Source organism: Orbicella faveolata, unplaced genomic scaffold (genome assembly GCF_042242905.1).
Source record: "Orbicella faveolata isolate gen_17 unplaced genomic scaffold, um_ofav_v1 contig_46, whole genome shotgun sequence".
NCBI classification, from domain to species: Eukaryota; Metazoa; Cnidaria; class Anthozoa; order Scleractinia; family Merulinidae; genus Orbicella; species Orbicella faveolata.
This window is the reverse complement of record NW_028301576.1, coordinates 1,602,501-1,621,815: the sequence shown is the minus strand read 5'-3', so window position 1 is coordinate 1,621,815 and position 19,315 is coordinate 1,602,501. Positions and strand designations below refer to the sequence as shown.

The window sequence follows — 19,315 nt, the reverse complement described above, 5'->3', positions numbered from 1 at the left end:
AAAATATTTCGCTTCCCATCACCCAAACAACCTTTTTTTTCAAAAAGTAAAATTGCCACCAAGCTTCCGAGGGTGCCACGTTTCAGTGTGCTCTGTGTATTTAACAAAAGAAAAGAAAAGAAAAGAAAAAAAAAAACAACAAAAAAAACAACAAAAAAAAAACAACAAAAAAACAGAAGAAGGAAAAAATAATCGATTCCGAACACAGTTTCGAGTTACGGTGACTCGGCTCAAAATGGCGGTCATGCCGAAGGCAGAATCGAGAATCTCTTGGAAATATTTACTTGTTTGTTTGTGAGCATTTCTTTTCTCGACTTTTCCTTTTTCTTTATACCCAACTGACCGACGCAATTTTACCGAGAGAGGGAACATGAAGTGAGAAGAGCTCTTTTGACGGGAAGGTATGATAATGAGTCTATCGCTTGCGTGGGAGGTCATTCATTGCGTCTCAGCGCTTAATTCTCAATGGCTGGCATCTGACATCCACGTAAAGTGGCTGAAAAAATATTGCTTTTCCCTTTTCCTTTGCTAGATAGAATGCATATCGTAGACTGTTTGGTTAAATTTCTACGTACATCAACTTTTAATTAAATAGAGATTGATTAATTTTTAATCTTCACACTGGGGAAGTGAGCGTTCTCCCTTCAAGAAAATGACGTTTCTGGAGCTATCATGGGCCACTGAAATGATTCCGTGATACTAGTTTGATACTTAAAGAGACTGCGAGAAATTAAGGATCAAATTACCACTTTATAGTGCAGTGTTAGCCGCACGAAATATCTACCAAGATAAACTACCTGGCCTGCTTTCCCACGCCATATTTCCTTGCTGGGCCGATATTTGACCGAGAAAAAACTGTACCTTTGCACTGACGGAGCTAGATATTAGAAAAATGTACATGTATGTATATAAAAATTCATAACTCTTTATGGGAAAACACGTTATTTCTGTTACTGTCCGGGTTTCATAGGAGTTATTTACGTAGTTAGTCAGAGTTAGCCGTTACTGCCTTTTTTCTGTGTGGACTCTGCCAGCTGGAAGTCTAAATCATCGCTGCTTCCAACCTCTTGCAAAACCGTCAGCTCATAGCGTGATTTTTAATCTCCGGTCCTAATATCTCTTCGTTACCGTCGTTTATGCTGCATCGAGGATTTTCTGTAGCTTACTACGTACACGACCGTCTACGATGGCACACCAATAATCTAATTATTATAAATACATTGACATGCTACTTCTCAACCAGAGACAATCGTCTAGCACTGGTGCGACCGAACTGTATTGCTCATTTCGCGAGACAACTGAAAAACAAATGGCGTTTACGTCAGGACGAAGCTCTTCTTGTCGCGGCTTAAGTTCATTTGCGGAACAAAGGTAAGCTAACATGAATCAGCTTTATGATGTAATTAAAATAAAATTTGTCAAGAACTAATACCGTCTGGTAGAAGTGACTAAAATAATCGAAAGATCCCGAATTTTTACGGGTCCGTAAATGTCATGCAACAATGTTACGCTGAATGTATTTGGGAACCAAACGAGTCATTAAGCGGCAGACAGCTGTACTGTGGCCTGTCCTATTAATTTTGTGGTTGAATTTTAACTAGCTGGCTTTTGTGCTTTTTCTTTCAACTCACAAACGACTGAATTTTTTGGTTTCGTTTATACTCTCGCGAACAATAAAGACAAAATTGGGCGCTTTTGTTTTCATAAATGGCTTCAAAAAGGCGGGTGCTGTATCGCCTGATGGTGCAAAACTGCTCACAAAAATCACCTTTTTAACCTTGGCGTAGATGATAAATTTACAAGTCAGTCCGAGATGGGTTTTGTACATGTTAAGCTCGCGGCGAAATTATATGCTGAATAATTTAACCGACATGTTTACAAAGCTACAATGGGAATATTTATCAATTAAAACTTTACTGATGGTTTTATATGAGCGTGGCAAGTCTCTGCGCCCGTTGTCAAAATTGGCCAATCACAGGGCGTTCTCGAGCAACTGCAATGACTCCTCTTTGTTTTAATTTTGTATTATTCATAAAGGCGACTTTCTAACCTTGATCATAAAACTTGGATGGTGGGAGATGTTTGCACCTGCTGACGGCACGAATCTCAGTTATTAACCAGTCCGGAAATTCGTATTTCTTAAAGGCCTTTAGCGGCGGGGTTTATAACTAACACTCCACAGGGAGAGAGAAAAAAAGTGGCGAATTTTAAAACCGCGATCGAGTTAAGCGTGGATTTGTATTAGAAAAACCGGATGGCCTCGAAGACAATTCAAACACTTTCGAAGGGAAGTGTATCCCACGCGGAGAGTTATGAACGACCAAGAAGGGTATGCTCACGAAAGTCATACTGCGAGGAGGAAACAGATGACGAGCTAACTGCAGAAGATGTCAAGCAATACAGACCGAAAGGTAACTTAGTTAAAACATTTTCAATCACTGTTTCTTGACCACTGATTTAGGAAGTGATAATTAGGGCGCTAGCTGGTAAAATGAGTTTCTCGGAAATTTATAAATATTGTGTCATGTTAACACAACTAACATGATGACTGGATGTCTCGCAGGAATGGAGCAATTTCCCCTTAGCTTCAACTGTCCTTTTCTAATTTCAAAAACAAAGCTCCTATCATGCTAACACGCTGGGAGAAAATTCTGGGAAAATGAAATATTTTATTACCAATTTTTAAAAGCCGATTTAATCAAAAGTAACAGTGGCAAGAAACAGCGCCAGAATCTGTGCGGGGTATTTTTTCTCTAAGAAATTCCGAGCAAGAAAAACAACGAAAGCATTTCGCCGTTCGTAGTTACACACAATGAATAGAAGAGAAAAAAAAAACATCGATATTACACTCCTCCATAGTCTTAGAATGACAATTGAATAAGTGACTAGCATTGTTCTGTATCTAGGCAAGGTTATAATTTTTCTTTTGTTGAATGGTACGAGTGGCTTTTATTACTCATGCGAACGCTTGATTTCGCGAAAAATACGAGTTTTTCTTTCTCTGAAGTTTTGATTTTCAGTGACAAGTCACAGTTCTAAAAAAGGCAAGTTACTGACAAACTGTCGAAAAGCTTTAAATCCTGCCAATAATAACATATTACTACGGCAGGACTGGCTATTAATTGCGAATAAATTGCTGATTAGAATAAGGAATACAGTTTTTATTATTTTTAAACCATATCCCTAATGCAAGTACGCCGTCAGAGAGCTCAACTGAATCACAATAGTTTTCCTTTGAGATATCGTTAACAGTGTTTTTTGGTTCTTGCTTGAGTTAAAGTGCCTACTTATGGCCGAACATGTCGGATGGTTTTTAAATGCTAATTTAAAAGTGTTTTAAAGTTATTGTTTGGTACGACTGATAGAACAAGGGCGAAAATGAATCGATTTAAATACATTTGTTCCTCTCGATCTTAAGAGTGGTTTTCTTTCAAGACTGTTTTGTCATTTTGAAGTTTTTGATCGCCGGCGTAATTTGCCATTTTCCGATTTAAAACTAAAAGCGAAGTGCTATTAATTCAGTTTATCAGGCTTTTGGATCTTTTTGGCGTTGACAGGTTGGAGCCCGTCTGCGCGAATTGGAAATATATTATTTTTTGCAGCTGTCGTAAAAACAATGTTGGATGTTCGTTTCGCTGCCTTATTTTGGCTGGAAAGAAAAAACAAGAAGCCGTGTTTCGCTCCAGTCTTGGCTTTCCTCTATAGTTCTAGAGCCAGCAATATGTAATTAAAGCTAACGACAGTGATTTTTAATTGCGAAACGCAGTGGTCCACCACTGATCTTCATTAGTGTTACCGAAGTAGTGTTGATCAAAAATACCGTTTCGTACAACACAAAAATTTCGCGATTCCCTGTTATTTCGTGGGCGGTTCCAATACCCCCACGTAATTATTATTGTACGACATAATACTTCCGAAGTCCTATCTTTATCAAGTACTGAGTAGCGTGGCTGAAGTATACCCCTGCAAAACGCATCAACAAATTTATAATTGCTGTAATGAATTCCATTTTTTCTGTAAGCCGTTTATGCATGTGATATGCCGATTTTTATGACTTCCGCTTCGGTATGGGTTCTTTCCGAACACAGGTGTATGTAAATTCGTCGTTTTGGAGTTTTTAATGACTATCAGTGTTGCTGTGGTATTCTAAAATATGGGGACTGGCCTACGATCTTAAGAGAAGGGCTTCGGATTGACTGATGAAAAACTTTCGTCATTCCCATTTGAGTAGTAATTTCGGACAATGTTTTTCTTCCACAAACAGCTGTTTTGTTGACCTAACTGTTCAAAATGTCATCAGTTTTTAATAAGACTTCTCTGTCCAACATTGCGGGTATGTTTTTATTGTGTACGTAGCGGCCCTTTGTTGTTGTTGTTTTTTTTCCCTGATGTAACTCTTCATGTTTTAATATTTTTGACTGGTGTCAGCCTTTCGCGAAAACAGTAAAATTTTAGGTACAGTCGTTAAATGTCTGTTTTTTTTCCTATACGTAATTGCAACCTTTCAACATGTATGCTTCGCATAGCCAACTTCCTTTGCTCGGGGAATTTTTGTGTTGTATGGAATTTCGGTCATGGCTTGTCCTATGGTCATAACCTGCGAAATACAAATTTCTGTTGAAATTGTTGATTGATTTGAAATGCACGTTTTCGCGAACGTGCCTTTCTAGTTTTCTTTGTCTCTTGCTTTTTTCCTTGTATTCTAACATCACTATGCCCAGCGTGTCTCAAACACATGGAATTAAATTGCAGCATTATGTTGGAGAGGCGAGCATATTTTCCCAAATGTTTTGTTTTATGGTCTGATTGACTTCCCATCGCATGGTAATTTTAAGTTCGTCAATGTTGTACGGTTCCAGAATGTCTAACCGGGTTTTACTGTCACGTGGAATTAAATTGGCGCATGATAAAGAAGGGACGCGAGCTCTGTACTTTGCAAAAGAAATTCAAGACGTTTAAAAACATCCCTAAGTAATGCGAAATAAACAAGTAACTTAAAACAAATTGTTAAATGTTGAATGTTTTTAGTGGTCGATGCGCTTAGCTACAACTAGGTAGCTCACAGTTGCCACTTAAACTGAAAGAAAGAAATATTCCAAAATAAACATAAAAGGCTTAAAAATCCCAACTGGCGGGAGGCAGACCAGTTGGGTATTTACAAGCATGACCGAGGAGTTGAACGAGGGTCTTCCGAGAAACAACTCCAGCTTAGTGATCAGAGCGGGACTTGAACCCGCGACCTCCAGATTTCAAATCCGGCGCCCTAACCCTCCAAATGTTGATTTCATTTTGTAAATTTTCGTAGTGCATCTATTTTGATTTCAGCGCAATCCTCCTCACAACAGTCACTTTCTACACAAGTCAGATAATTCTAGGCCGCTATAGGAAGGTTTATGGAGTCCATAAAGTTTTTGATTGGTTCGAGAAAATAATGAGAGAAATTTGACCGGCAGAAATTCTACACATATATAAAGCTGATCGGGAGAGCCCGTTATTATGGCTCTTTTACCGCCGCCAAAAGCATTAACATCCCCGAAAAATGTTCACAACGCTTCTATGATGACAAAAGTAATATTTTATTTTTCTTCCTAAAATGTTATCAGTCTTTCAGTTGGAGAGAATTTGAAAGCTTCTACTGCTTTAAGAAGGCCCACGTTTATGCGCTATAGTAATGCCTGAACAATACAATTTCTTTTTCTTTTTGTTTCATCGCGAGAGCATCAGATCAAAAGGTAGGTATATTGACGAGCATGGAACTTGGAGTGAGGAGTATCTGATTTCTCGTCTGAATATGCGTTGCTAGGCAGTTGTCAGTTCCGTACAAGGAAAGAACAAACTAGGACTGATTTAGTTCGAAATTCTCGAAACTGCGCGAAGAAACAGCTATATGATAAACAGTGATATGATCTGGGAGAATTGCCATTTTGAAGGTTAAAAAGTTGGTGATATATATTGTCGGTAAGATAAAACTCCAAGTATATTTTAACTGGATCTCCTAAACTTTTCACATTTGAGAAGAATAAGAGACAAGGTAGATAAACCGAAATTATTCAATTTAACTGACTGATGGGAAATAAATAAGACGAAACGTTGTCTCTGACATGCAGTAGCCAACTATAACTTATTTAGGTAATACATGTAGGTACGGAGTTGACATATTTTTGTCCATCAGCTATTACATTAACATTCCATAATAAAAATAATACTTTTCAGCGGTTTTTTTTTTTAAAGAAATCAAAGTAGCGACAGATACCTAGCTAAGACGCTTTTCCACAGTTTTGGAGAAAACAATTCATTAGTTTTAGGAGTTGGACATTGATAATACAGCCAAATAAAAGGAAAAAAAGCGAGATATTTCCCATGTTTTGCTCTTGTAATTCCCTTTTACAGAACCACGATAATCAAAAATCTCAAAGAGCTGCAGATAACGGGAATAGAACAAACGTTTTGTTCGATCATCATAACACAGTACAGAGAAGGTCAATACGAAGATTTATCACTGATATGCTATGGCGACATTATTTTTAGAATTACGTATTTTTGTGGATCTAAGTCTTATCTCGGCTCACCAAAGAGTACTAATGCTGTAAAGGAAACTAAAAAGTCACAAAATTTCGCAAACCATTCAAACACAGCTGTCACTGCTAATTATGAATGGCCTTCCCCCGCAGATTTAAAGTTTCACAGCATATGCGTTCAAACCTTGAGGTAACCGTTCACGGCCCTGTGCAATATCAAATGTTACCCTAAAACTAATTCAGAACAATCTGCCGAACTGTTGACCCTCCAAATTTGTTTTTTTTTTTCAAAGAAAACCTTGTATGTAAATGTAAAATGCAATAACGTTCTCAGTATTTAGGTCAGAACTGATCAGAAGCAAGCTCTCCCCAAGTCGAATTAGTAACCGTTGTTTCACCTTCAAAACAAGTTTCATCTGCATTTAGATTATAGTTTTGACACTGATAAAAACATATATTAAGATTTATGTTTTTGAATATTCCCTCAAAAGAATTTAATATTTTTGAATTTTCCCTCAAACCTCTCGAATATTCCCTCAAAAGTCGGTTAACATTATCATCTTGTGTCAATTTATACATGTGCTTCTGTTGAAAATTTAATTTTTGGTACAGTGGGAAGATATCTTAATCTCTGTAAAAAAACAAAAAACAAAAAAACAAAACAAAACAAAAAAACACAGAACAGCACAAAGCAAGGTGTACAAACCTTACCATAACTAACACGAATATTTACTGTTAAGATCATAATCTTTTTAATTATTCTGTTTTTTTTCCTGTGTGAGTTTGCAAATATTTATTCAGCCTCCAGACATTAACACAATAATTTTGGTCGAACCGACTAAACTGTTCTTTTTTAAAATAAACTTCTTCGCCAAGAACTAATTAAGAACTCTTCAGGATTTTTTGACTCTATTTCTCCAGAGCGTAGGCACTCCCTCCTTGCGGTTTTTATACCTTCCTTCAATGCGTTTGCACTTGTTGTTTATATTTGTTGCGAAATACAATTTTTTTTCTTTTATTCAGAGAATATAATGAGTTTTCTGGTGAATAAATTATTTCTGACAGGTGGTTATTAAATTCTTTTGTGTTTTTCTGTGCTACCTGTTTTTAGTAAAGAATATATTCTCTTTGCGGGTTACCAAAAGATTATTTGTGAGGTTTTGTTTCGTTTTACATTATCGTAAGCATTTTGCTGCTAAAGATGTGCTTTTGCTGTTCTACTCGAAATCGCACGACTTAATTTGGTGACGCGCGATTCCAGTGGAAACTATGATGGGCTCAAAACAGAGATTCGACGCTTTGAATGATTTTCCGTTTACCCACGATATATTTCAGCCTCGAAATACATAACGATATAAAAAAAAGTTACATCAAAGAAAGCAAAAGAGTTATTTACACAAGACAAATGATTCACATCTTCTGCTTCATTTCAATTTTGTAAAGCTGCCGTGAGCAATTTATTTCGGTTTAGATTTCAATGTTGCAATTAAAAAGTAGTTTGATGCATCGCTCGAAGAAAAGGAAAATTAAATCTGATTCGTCTTTAACTGACTAAACAAACATCTGTTAACATCAGTGTGGCTCGTCATTTCGGGTAATTATTTTCTGATAATTGCTTCGCTCATTTCGGCGAAATTGTTTTCAATCTCTCCATTTGAAATAACGCAAAATTCAGCTGTTTTCGTGAGGAGCAGTCAATATTTCCGGCCTTTCGTTACTCCACGAAAATCTTTGGATTAGCGTAAACGTTTTTTTTAAAATAAAACTTATCATAGTAAACCCTTGATTTTCAACTATGTCGGGTGCATTTTATCTCACTCGAAGAGGAGAGCCAGTTTCTGCTAGCACAAGAGTAGCCAAGGGCAGATGGAAAAACATTAACACCTATCTTTTAATTGAATACGGGTTCCTTGTATCTTTGTGAACAAAAGGAAATGTATCTTAAGGTTTATTCTATTATCCTGTCCGAAGCACGTTCAGGCTTGTCTTAAAAAACATTCTTTCTTACGAAATACGTGAAGGTCTTCCTTGTAAAGTTCAAGTCCAGTTTTAACGTAGACTAACTGCCCAAGAGCTCATCGATCCGGGGTGCTTTTTAAAGCTTGGAGACCATTTTTAAATGGCCACTCTTAAATTGCTTTACATAATCTATTCTTATGTTGGCTTTATGATGAAAAGCTATGTCAGTGAAATGTAAGCAGAGGCTGCAAAATCTCAGTTTTTCCTTTACCGGTACGCCTTATGATTGATTGAATTTTTCCGCAATATTTTGACCACGTTGAAATTAACTATGAACAACTGGTACCCAAAGATGTTGCTTTCAATTATATTGTTCCGTGTATTTTCCTCATGCTAGGCTGTGAGATCCCCATATTATGAGCATGATTTGTTCCATGACCTTTAATACTTTTCTAGCAGGTAATTTCCTCCTTAGTGAAGTTAATATTTATCCAATTTTAAAGTGTAACAGGCTTTGGCTTCTGCAAAGCGAATTAAAACCAATTAAAAATTTAGCAGAAAAAAGAAAAAAAGTTAAAATAGATATAGGTTTATTCCCTTTAAATAATCCTAAATCTCTCAGCATTTTTAGCAACAACTAGCGACATTTTTATCGCGATTTGAAAAGCACCTCAACGACCGAAACCGAGGTATATAAAGAACATTATTCGCAGTTAGACGTTCAAGACTATTTTTCTTTTCTTTGTTGGAAAGGTCCTCAGCAGGTAGTATGGGTGATATTAAAGCAAGTTCATACTAAACAATAGAACTCGGCTCTTGAGAGCGCGAAGATTAAATGTTTAACACAAATAAGAGGTTAGCAGGCCGAGTACCTTAATGTCACTATAGATATGCAGGTACCACAATATTTCATTTAAAGTCTGCACTTACAAGGCTCAAAAAGAACCCAGAAGGACAATAGGTTACCAGGCGCACACATAAGTCCACGTTGTTTCATTTTGTCACAAGGGCTTTGTCACTTGGACCGCTCAAGCCTTATCTTACCAACAGATGTTTGTTAAGAGGGCACCATTTATAGGAGGGCAACATCGTAAAACGTGCTGTGAGCTTAGTGCCTAGAAGAGATTTGAAGTCAACTGAGAAGTAAAGTAAGACGTCAGTTGTACGGGACGCGTTCACTTGCACCAGAACAAGCTTAAGGTAATTGGTCACCTTGCTCTTCTCCCGGTACAGTTTGGACATATTTGATTGAAATATTAGATGCAGTAAAATGCTTTCTTGAGGGCCAAAATGGAGGGAAAGTGATATAAGAAAATGACTACTTAACCGTGCTCTTTGAAAAAGGGGTAAGCGTTTTATTAATTTACGTTTTTCTGTTCCCTTTGCGGCCGAAAAAGAGATGACTGTTGTTCTTCCAGCTAAGTTAATTTGCTTATGTCAATATCGAAGTAGTTTTTAGCTTTATGTTGCAATTTATCATTACTGAAGGACTGATGCAGCGCGTCATCTCGGCATCAAAAACGGCATCAAAAATATATAGGGTATTTCTTCAAAGTACAAATGTACCCATAAAAAATAATTTTTACTAGTCAAGCCGTTAGCAAGGAGTACTTAATTTTAACAAACAGAATTTGATTCGTTCACAGCGAGCTTAACGTGAAATCATATTGAAAGTTTCCATTACTAAACATAACTAAGTGGGAGCTAAAATTTGGCCGTTCGCAATTAAGACTTGATATTCACATCCTTGATTTTCTAACGCACCCACGCAGTACTTGCCATTTTGAAAATGATGACGTCACTGTTTCAAAGCTATCCCAGCGTTTCACTCCTACATACGTGTGGTTTGGTCTGTCGCTTAGGGGAATATAAAAATGTTGACGACTATTAAATGAACTTCATCGTTATTTAACTTTGACTAATCAAATTCTCCCAACCACGAGATGTTGTGCGAGTTTTACATTTGATGAGTCGAAATTGATTTGAGGAACTGCGGGAGGCTATGGGGGCAGACCGTGGGCGAAAAAATCGTGTAATTAATAAAATTTAACTACGTATAAAAGGAATAATGTATATTGCCAGTTAAGATCATCGTTCATCAAACAATCGTGAATGCCAATATGACGTGTGCTGAACGTTTGGACTTTGATTCATACCTGTAGCACAACTTATCAAGAACTACTCTCGACAGGAATTTTGATTAATCTTCTGCAATGTTTGCGACCACATTCAGCCTACTACTGAAAAATAGTTTCTGCGCGAGCATGTGACGTTCTTCTCGGTTAGTTCGGATTAATTTCATTTTATTGAGAGATTTTATCGTTAGCCTGAAGGGTTTGTTTGGACAGGAGTGTACATTACAGGCAAGAGGTACATTAGGAAGACAGTCATTGCAGAATAATTCAAGAAAGTGCAGCTAACTGAAACCGCGTCAAAAAGAACCGGGAGACTTCAAAATCGCCCAGACCCCAAATAAACATAACTAAGTAAATAACTGATAGTATTGGTAGAAAAGCAATGGACTCTAAATCATAGAAAATAAATACCTATCGTGAAAGTGGTGCGTGGTTTAGTTCAGTTAAGACGTCACAGTGCACGCGGTCTTTCCGCACATGACCTCATTCTTTGCCCTTTAAACTTACGTTTTTCACACCTGCCATTTCCCCACGTGGTTATTATATCTCCAGCGAAACCTTGCAATATCGAAAGCAAAATTGTTAACCCCGTTATCGTCTGTGGATGTGAATTTTCACACAGAATATTAAAACGTTATCGCGAGCTCCATCTGATCACGCAATTTGTGATCATGTCGCAAGGCGAAAAACACCTTTCCAATCCGAGCAATCTCAAAATAGTTTTCTGACGGTACAAAGTCGCTTCAACGGAACCTGAATCATCGAGATGCCTGAGGACCTGATAAGTTGTAAAACTTGAATTTACTATACTTAGATGATAACTTTCTTTTTTCAGCTAAACGCTTATGTACTGTCCGTTGCATTTGATGATTTAATGGTGTTCTAAATGTTACACAACTCATTTTAAAACAAATATCGCTTGGTACTGACCTTTTGAAGCCGTAAAATGTTTGATAAATGTTTTGCTTTGACGTGAGCAACCGAAATGAAGCTAACCATGTGGTTAATGATAATTCTGTAAACACACTGACCTTTCTGACCTTTGTTTGACTGTGGTTTGAGAATGTCACGTAAACTTTGTTAGAGGTTGGATGTATGGGGGTGCACATGCAGTTAGGAAAACTAACCGCCTTGTTCATCGTGATCATGCATGACTTGGCACTCTCGTTTCGGGACCTAACCTGTATAACTAGTTTGCAAACATTGTACTGAACTTTGTTTGCATTAGAAACTGAATAACTTAACACTGTTGTCAAGAAAAGGGCGATATTGCAAAAGATGTTTATCAGCCATGACACAAGCGCCTTATGACTGATGCTGCTGCTGCTGCTTTGGGCGAGGTTATTCCAAATATTATTCTTCAAATACAGAGCCAATGTAATCACGCAATTTCAAGCCACTTTTCTTCGCAAAAACTTTTTTTTGAATAAAAGAAAATCATGCAAAAGTTTGCTTATGTGCAAATAACCCAAAACAAACGAGGCATTAAGATTGAACAGTGACTGCTTTTGCCATTTAGCTTACAATTTTTTGTAACATTGCGCAAGAGCCTAATCGAAAAAATTGGTAAGATAATTGAACTATATCTGTACAAGTGAATATATGTCATGTCACCATCTACGGGTGTATTACGAAGTCACAATGTGACCAGCTCCCAGTTGGTTTGATAACTCAGTTGGTAGAACACTGCACCGGTATCGCAGAGGTCATGGGCGCGAATCCCGTTCAGGCCTTAATTTTTTTCAGGCTTTAATTTCACAACTGCTCAAGTTGTGTGTATAACTGCGATGATCAAGCATGTCTTCATGAACTATATCTAATGTGCAAACTTTCCTCCTCGGTATTGTAACAAGGCCATATTGCTTGTGTTTCTTTTGATTGAAACACTTGTATTCTACGTAATAACAGCTTTTATTTATAGAACCTTTACGGGCAAGTTGAATATAAATTTCGACTCTGATTTATTGAACTGGGCGGAAATCACGACAACGCGGTTTCCAATTTAAATCCTCGAAGCAATTTTTCGTAAACAAGAGTTCAAAAACTATGCAAAGTTTGCATGCGCTGGGTAAGTTAGCGAGCATTATGTGTCTTTTCTTATATAAAACGTATATTAACAATTTAACTTTTAATTATTTGTATGTTTGTCAGTACGATGACTTGATATACAAAGATGCACGCTGACTTTGCTCATCTGCACAATGAACAGAATGGCTTTAATCAAATTGAAAGAAACCTAAACCGTTCCCTTCCTTGAGGCAAAAACTGAACAGACGGCAATTAAACCTAAAGAATGGGCCTGGTTAAGCTTCATTGTGTTCGGAAACGACGAAATTGAACATGTGGGGTTAGGGACGACGAAATTGAACAAAGACATATTTTTTCGAGAATCTTTTCAGAAGTATTTTGTAAAAATTTCAGCGTCTGTGGCATGGCTCTTAAACAGCACGAACATAACTGACCAAAGGCCGATCAGTAAAGTGGAGGCAAAAACTAAAGCATTATTGGTCCCTTGCTTGTTTTTTTTATTTTTTTATTCTATTTTCTTTTTTCTTTTTTGTGTTTATTATGGCAGCAAAGTTTTGTTATTCTATATCGATTCTATCTGGACAATCATATTTTACATTCAATTGTTATGGTATGATAGCTTCGAAACAGTTCATTCAAGGGTTAGTACAGTAAATCATTATTGCATTGAACACTGAACAGTGAACATGCAGTTGACACATTCCTTGTAACTTTGCTGGAACGCTTTAGCAGTGCTCTCACCTTATCCCACTTTGCCTTCATCCATGTACTTATACTATTAAAATAAAATAAACTGCATAATCTTTATTACTGGAAGGGGTAGAAATGGCTAAGACTGCCTCGACGATTAATTGTTTCTGTCTGTGATTGTAGATCGCTTGATTCTCTTCGTATGCTTTTCTGTGAAGCAGAATCTCTCACAAGTACGCAATTCCTTCAATTTAAAATGGCTGGCTTTAAAATGGAATGAGATAATGTAAATGTGATAATCAAAGAATCATTTCTTCATTTATTGGGATTAAAAGTAACTTTCTGTAGAACGCCTTCCCTGGCTGAAGCAAAATGTCACCGCTTTTTCCGCAGTGAAGCTAAGGCTCGCTACGAAAGGGTTAATATTGCATTTCAAAATTAAGATTTTCCTTTTTACCTCTTGACGCCACGTGTAGCAGAGAAACCTTGAAGTAAGAATTCCTAGCGCACAGAATGATAGACTTTAAAACTGGGGAAAACTATAATATCTAAACACCTTTTTGTTTTCTTACTTAGCATAATTATCAATACCCAATGCAGTGATGGGAGTGATTCGCACTAAAAGTTGTTACTCCATTAAGAAATCTTCGTCAAACCAAATGAGGAATATGGAGTTGCTTGACTCTGAAATAGAACAAGCCGTTCATTTTTGATTCGATACGTATGCCATGCTTCATATCAGTGCTAATTTAACATGAAGAAAAATAACATAAAACCGATCAACAAATCATCAGAGATAATCAAGTTGCTCAATCTTAAGAAGGTGTATTGAACACCTCCCTTTCTGACCTATCTTCCTTATCGGCTATTGGCGATAAGGAAGGTCATCGACCATTAAAGATTGGTAGTTTCTTTCCATTAAAGATTGGTTTCTTCACACAAATAATTGTTATTCAGTTGATTTTCGGACCAAACCCATAGATTTATAAACGCAATAACTTTGAATAAATGAATACGCAATGCTTCGTTAGTTCTAACTTGAATTCTTTAAGAAAGCAAACACAGCCGGAATGCCCTTAATGGTGCTAGCTAATCGGATTTTAAAAAGTCTAGCAGCAGGTGAAAATCTTTAAGAACAAATCTGACTCCACTTAGTGCCGAATATTCGTCCCAATTTTTTTTTTTTTTTGTGCTGAATCATTTAAAGGCTTTAACCTGGAATATGCTTATAAAGCAGCCAAGGTAGTTTAAAGATTGCATCTTTTCGGGCGTTTGCGCTACTGTAAATATCAAAAACATATAATTTTATCTTTTGTGCCCGCAGGCAGATTCATTTACTTTACATTTCACTTTCATCCCTGAACCACACTAGAAAATAGAAATTGTAAGCAAGACACGATTTCTGAACAGTTTTCAGGAATACTTTTGTTTTATGCCACATAATATCGGCCAAACACTACATTTTCCGTTGAGAGAATGTTCATTGAAACTGACGTGCCTACGGATAGCAATTGAACTGGTCGGGTCCTCAACTATAGTTTGAATTGTTTTTCTTTTGAATAAATAAATAATCCAAATGTCTTTCACTGTTTATTATTATTTTTTTAACAAAACGCAGGCAGATGTCTGTTAAAATCTGACAGCACTCAATACTCTGGATTCACTCCTCCGCACAGCAACCTTAGATGTTCGTTAAATTCATTCAGAATTCATTCTTTTGTTTTTTTCACAAGGCTTAACATTTTTTCACGCTTTTGTATTTGTAACTTTCTAAACACACGTGCTTCAGAAATCGAACAGCAGTGAAAGGTAACACGTATAAACAGCGCTATTGTGTGCATTGTAGTTGTTACCAAATGGGGCACGCTCCTTCAATAGCACTGATTGCTCATTGTGTGAACGTTAGTTTTAGCAGGACAGAATAAATAGAACGGAAGATAATCCATAAAACAGTTTGTAGTTGACGATCTTCTCGGGAGAACTACTTTGTACCTATAAAACACGAAAGGAAAAAAGAAATCAAACGAGAACCCATCAAGGTAAAATATCAGTCAGTTTTCAATGCCTGAAATAACTTTAGCGCAATGCTTTCTACCTGCTTGCGTAAAGATGATTTTTTTGGAATTTAAAGCTTCTAGAATGTACTTTCATCCTTTTTGCTTTCCATCTAAATGATTATCCAATATCTTTCATATTGTTGTGGCTATAAATAAATAGTTCCATTCAAGTGCGAACTTAAGTTTTTTCTCTGTCCAATTGATATTGTAACAGGAGGAAGACGAAAAGAGTCGTATTCATTCATAATGCTGGAGAAAAAGCAGAGACAGATAGCGCAAACACTTAGATGGTAAGTATACATGCTAAAAAAAACTCCATTTAATTTTTTAGTGTTTACTAGGGTGATGCCTTCCAGACTTCCAAACCGTTAAATAAAGACATTTGGAAGTGGTGTTTTTCTCCATGTCGAGTAAGAGTGCGAGTGGCCGCAAGCGTACATCAGAAGGGTCCACTCAATGAAAGAAAAGATAACTGCTATCGGCAAACTATCGTGATTTCAGTCCTCTCTGTCTCCAAAACCAACAAGCGGTGGAGCTTATCTTATGTTAGACTACAAAACGGTCGTATTATTTTACGAACAGGCGTGGACCTTATTAGAGCGAAGGTCAAAACAGCAGTTGAGGTGAAGTATAATAAAATACAATTAGACAGGGAGATCTATTTAATTTCGGAATGCTGCCTCAAAACTGCGAGTTCTGCCCAACAATATCTCAACAGGTTCTTCTCCACCCGTATTCGCTTTTAATGTCACCATGGGTCGAGGATATCAAAAGCAAGTTAAATTGGTACAATGGTGCCTCAAAATAGGATCTCTTCAAATAGCAGTAACTAATTGAATGAATATTCTTATTATGACTTCTTAATATTAAGTTTATAACTGCATCAAATGCAAATAACACGTTTGTGGCATCCTTGTTCACCTATATTCGCCTTCAGCTAGCCTTTGGTCGGTTACTCTTGCCTTAGCAAGTATTACATTTCGTATATTTCTTGCAATCTGTCTGAGATTTTGGTTTTGACGGTGCACCTTGAAAAAGCATTCAAAGAACTAATTGAACGAATATGCTTTATGACTGTCTGAAGCCAGTCTTAATGTCCACGAGGGACGTTTTTAACAAATATCAAATATAACAAGGGAACCTCCAAGATCATTTGTCACTAAGAAGAACAAGTTTAATAAGTTTATTTTCCGGCATGAAAAAAACGAACATGTTTTCCTTGTACTTTGGGCCACTTTTGTTAGTTACCCTCAAATCGATTTAACCGTTGACTTAACGGATTTTTTGTAGAGGAAGAAAACTAAAATTGGATCAGAGAATACCTTCAAATATCGCATAAATTTATTTTTATTTTTGTTTATAACGGTCTGGTGTCCTTATATTAATACACGCCAATTAGGTGTATAAGTGCCTTCTGTGCATAATGTACTTATAACTACTATTAGGGTTTGTCACGAATATCGACGGAATACAAAGAGCAGGCTGCATGGAGCTTCAGTTCTTCACGTATCATCTGTCTTCAGTCTGAGCTTAATCTGTAAGCTTTGTAGTAATTTTATTGTGTTATTGATCAGTGATTACCTGACTCTAATAAGTAGAAATATAACTTCCAAGTCGTCGACTTTATTTCGAATCGAAGCGAACGTGCAAGTCCTGTCGTACTAAATGTATTTATAGCTACATATAAAGTGTTTGCGGGCACAAAGCATTTTATATCCTTAATATTACCATTCCAAGTTTTTGCCAGGTCATGTTTATCCTAGTACACTATCACAACTTAAAGGGCACTTACGTGAGTAAACTAACTTTCAAAAAGTCAAAGGCATATATCTACATCGAAAATAAAACCTAAGAAAGTGTTTTGCCTCAAGGGAGGTTAGTGTGACGGGGTTATCAACTGTTAGACAAGCACAAGGTTTTGGTTCCAACTTGAAAACTTTGACGAACGTTTTCAAACTCATGGGAAGATGTCATGGGAAAATTGCTATAACCTGATTACATCTTTGGCTCCCAAAATGCAGTAGAAGTAAAGGTAAAGTCTGCATACGAGCCAAGTGGCCCATCAGGCCGATGCTTATATCCCTGTATCTGTAGCATGAAGCGACTAGGAATATTTCCATTCCCCTTGATGGAATGATAGTCCACGCAGGGTTACTCCCAGCATTACATTCGCGGGTACCCATTTGTACACCTGGGTGGAGAGAGGCTCTTTGAGAGTAAAGTGTCTTCCCCAAGATCACAATACAATGACCCCAAGGCCAGGGCTCGAACCGAGACCGCTCGATCCGGAGGCGAGAGAAGTAAACATGAGGCCACCGCGTCTCCAAAAAATGCAGTCAACGGGCTCTAAACGTAGATTGTTTCTCTTTTGCAGGCTTGGCGAAAATTACGAACTTAAGGAGGGCATGTGTCTGCCAAGGTGTGTCATGTATACACACTATCTTGACTTTTGTAGAAGGGGCAAACTTTGTCCAGCCGGACCAGCAACGTTTGGAAAGGTAAGAGTTAATGAAAGATTTCGACGGGGATTCCCTAAATTTATTCGATATCTTTAGCCTAACTTTTCGATCCTTTCTTCATTTCCCAGATAATTCGACAAAGGTTTCCAAAACTGACAACCAGGAGACTAGGAACTCGAGGGCAATCAAAGTAAGTTCAGTCCATATGGACCATTCTGGTAGTTCTAACTGAAAAAACTAGTTTAACAGGAACGGGCGAGTGAGGATGCCTCATTGTTAATTCTTGTGTTTTAGATTTGAGAAAAAAAAAAAAAAGAAAAAGAAAAAAAAAAAAACACCCTCGAGGTTCAATGCCAAATCAACTGATTGCACTATAAGCCCTGCTAGCAAAAAAGATGCAACTCCCTAATATCTAATATAACGCAACATTGTATTCTATTCGATTCCAATAATTCTATTTGACTAAATGAATTTTTTTGATAGAATTAATTATAAATATATTTGCAGTAACTTATCATTCCCTCTTAGCGGTCAGTACGTTACTTGTGTAAGTCGAGCCTACTGTTGACCTACTTTCTTTGAAATCACCATTAACAGGGCACGGCGTTTGTGTACATGTGACTACGAGTGATTAAATTCATCGTAATCTAAATTAACGTTTATTCTTTTTTTTGTGCCAGGTACCATTATTATGGCATAGTTGTCAAGGAAACGTCGGCTTATTTTCACGCAGGTTATTCCAAAAAAGGATTGTCAAGGTAGGTCAGAGCAAAAGTTTGATAATTTTATATAGAGGATATCACAAAGCTGCGCAAAGATGTGATTTCGTTTTTGCTTCACTCGTTCGTAAAATATTGATTTTAACAAGAGAAAATAAAATTTATATTTTCCAGCCATCGTGTAACTTTCGTTCTATTAGATTATATCGACAAATTGACGAACATTTTTGAAAAAGAAGTGGTATCGAATTGAACTAACTTAGGTAACGCTGCACAATTTTTTGCTTTGCAGATTTTCAGGAATGAAAGGGAAAGGAGATGTGGTAGGTCCGCTCGGCGTTTTTGTAGGTAAAAAAAAAAAAAGGTGGTTAGTGTTCCTGTTAACACCCAAATCTATGGTCTCCCTGATTCCAATAGAGTTTTGCATTTTGTTCATTTCAGTTTTCTTTATTTAACATTACATTGTGAAAACAAAGATTTTAAGCCAAATTTGAGTTAGACTAACTGTTGGAGTCGGTCATCATCCTTTTTAAGCTATAACGTAACGTCATTAAGGGTCTTCAAAGCCACCAGTATTTACGCTACTGTGCGTAGAGGTGACGTAAAGCTGGCGGGAATTTGGCATACAAGGAAATTAAAACAACAACTTTAAATTTTCTAAAAAGCGTTAGCCTCTAGCATTTAGCTAGTGTATATGTAAAGCTCATCTTTTTAATACACGCTAGGCAGCGTTAAGCTACTGAAATGAGA

The 19,315-nt window shown here is 37.0% G+C and overlaps 1 protein-coding gene across 2 annotated transcripts in view; it reads left to right on the top strand.

The window, feature by feature from the left end:
* Positions 1–62: 62 nt before the first annotated feature.
* The window catches only part of LOC110056402 (DNA-binding protein RFX6-like), a 26,085-nt gene continuing 6,832 nt past the window's right edge, over positions 63–19,315 (top strand). Inside the window, exons 1-6 of one of the 2 annotated variants that reach the window (XM_089278179.1) lie at positions 63–401; positions 15,602–15,677; positions 17,762–17,885; positions 17,975–18,036; positions 18,527–18,604; positions 18,858–18,888. In XM_089278179.1, the coding sequence (XP_089134305.1) occupies positions 15,634–15,677; positions 17,762–17,885; positions 17,975–18,036; positions 18,527–18,604; positions 18,858–18,888 (339 nt within the window). In that variant the 5' untranslated portion in view covers positions 63–401; positions 15,602–15,633. Of the gene's footprint in view, positions 402–433; positions 2,412–15,601; positions 15,678–17,761; positions 17,886–17,974; positions 18,037–18,526; positions 18,605–18,857; positions 18,889–19,315 lie in introns of those variants that run through there. The other variant, XM_089278178.1, reaches the window with a different exon arrangement.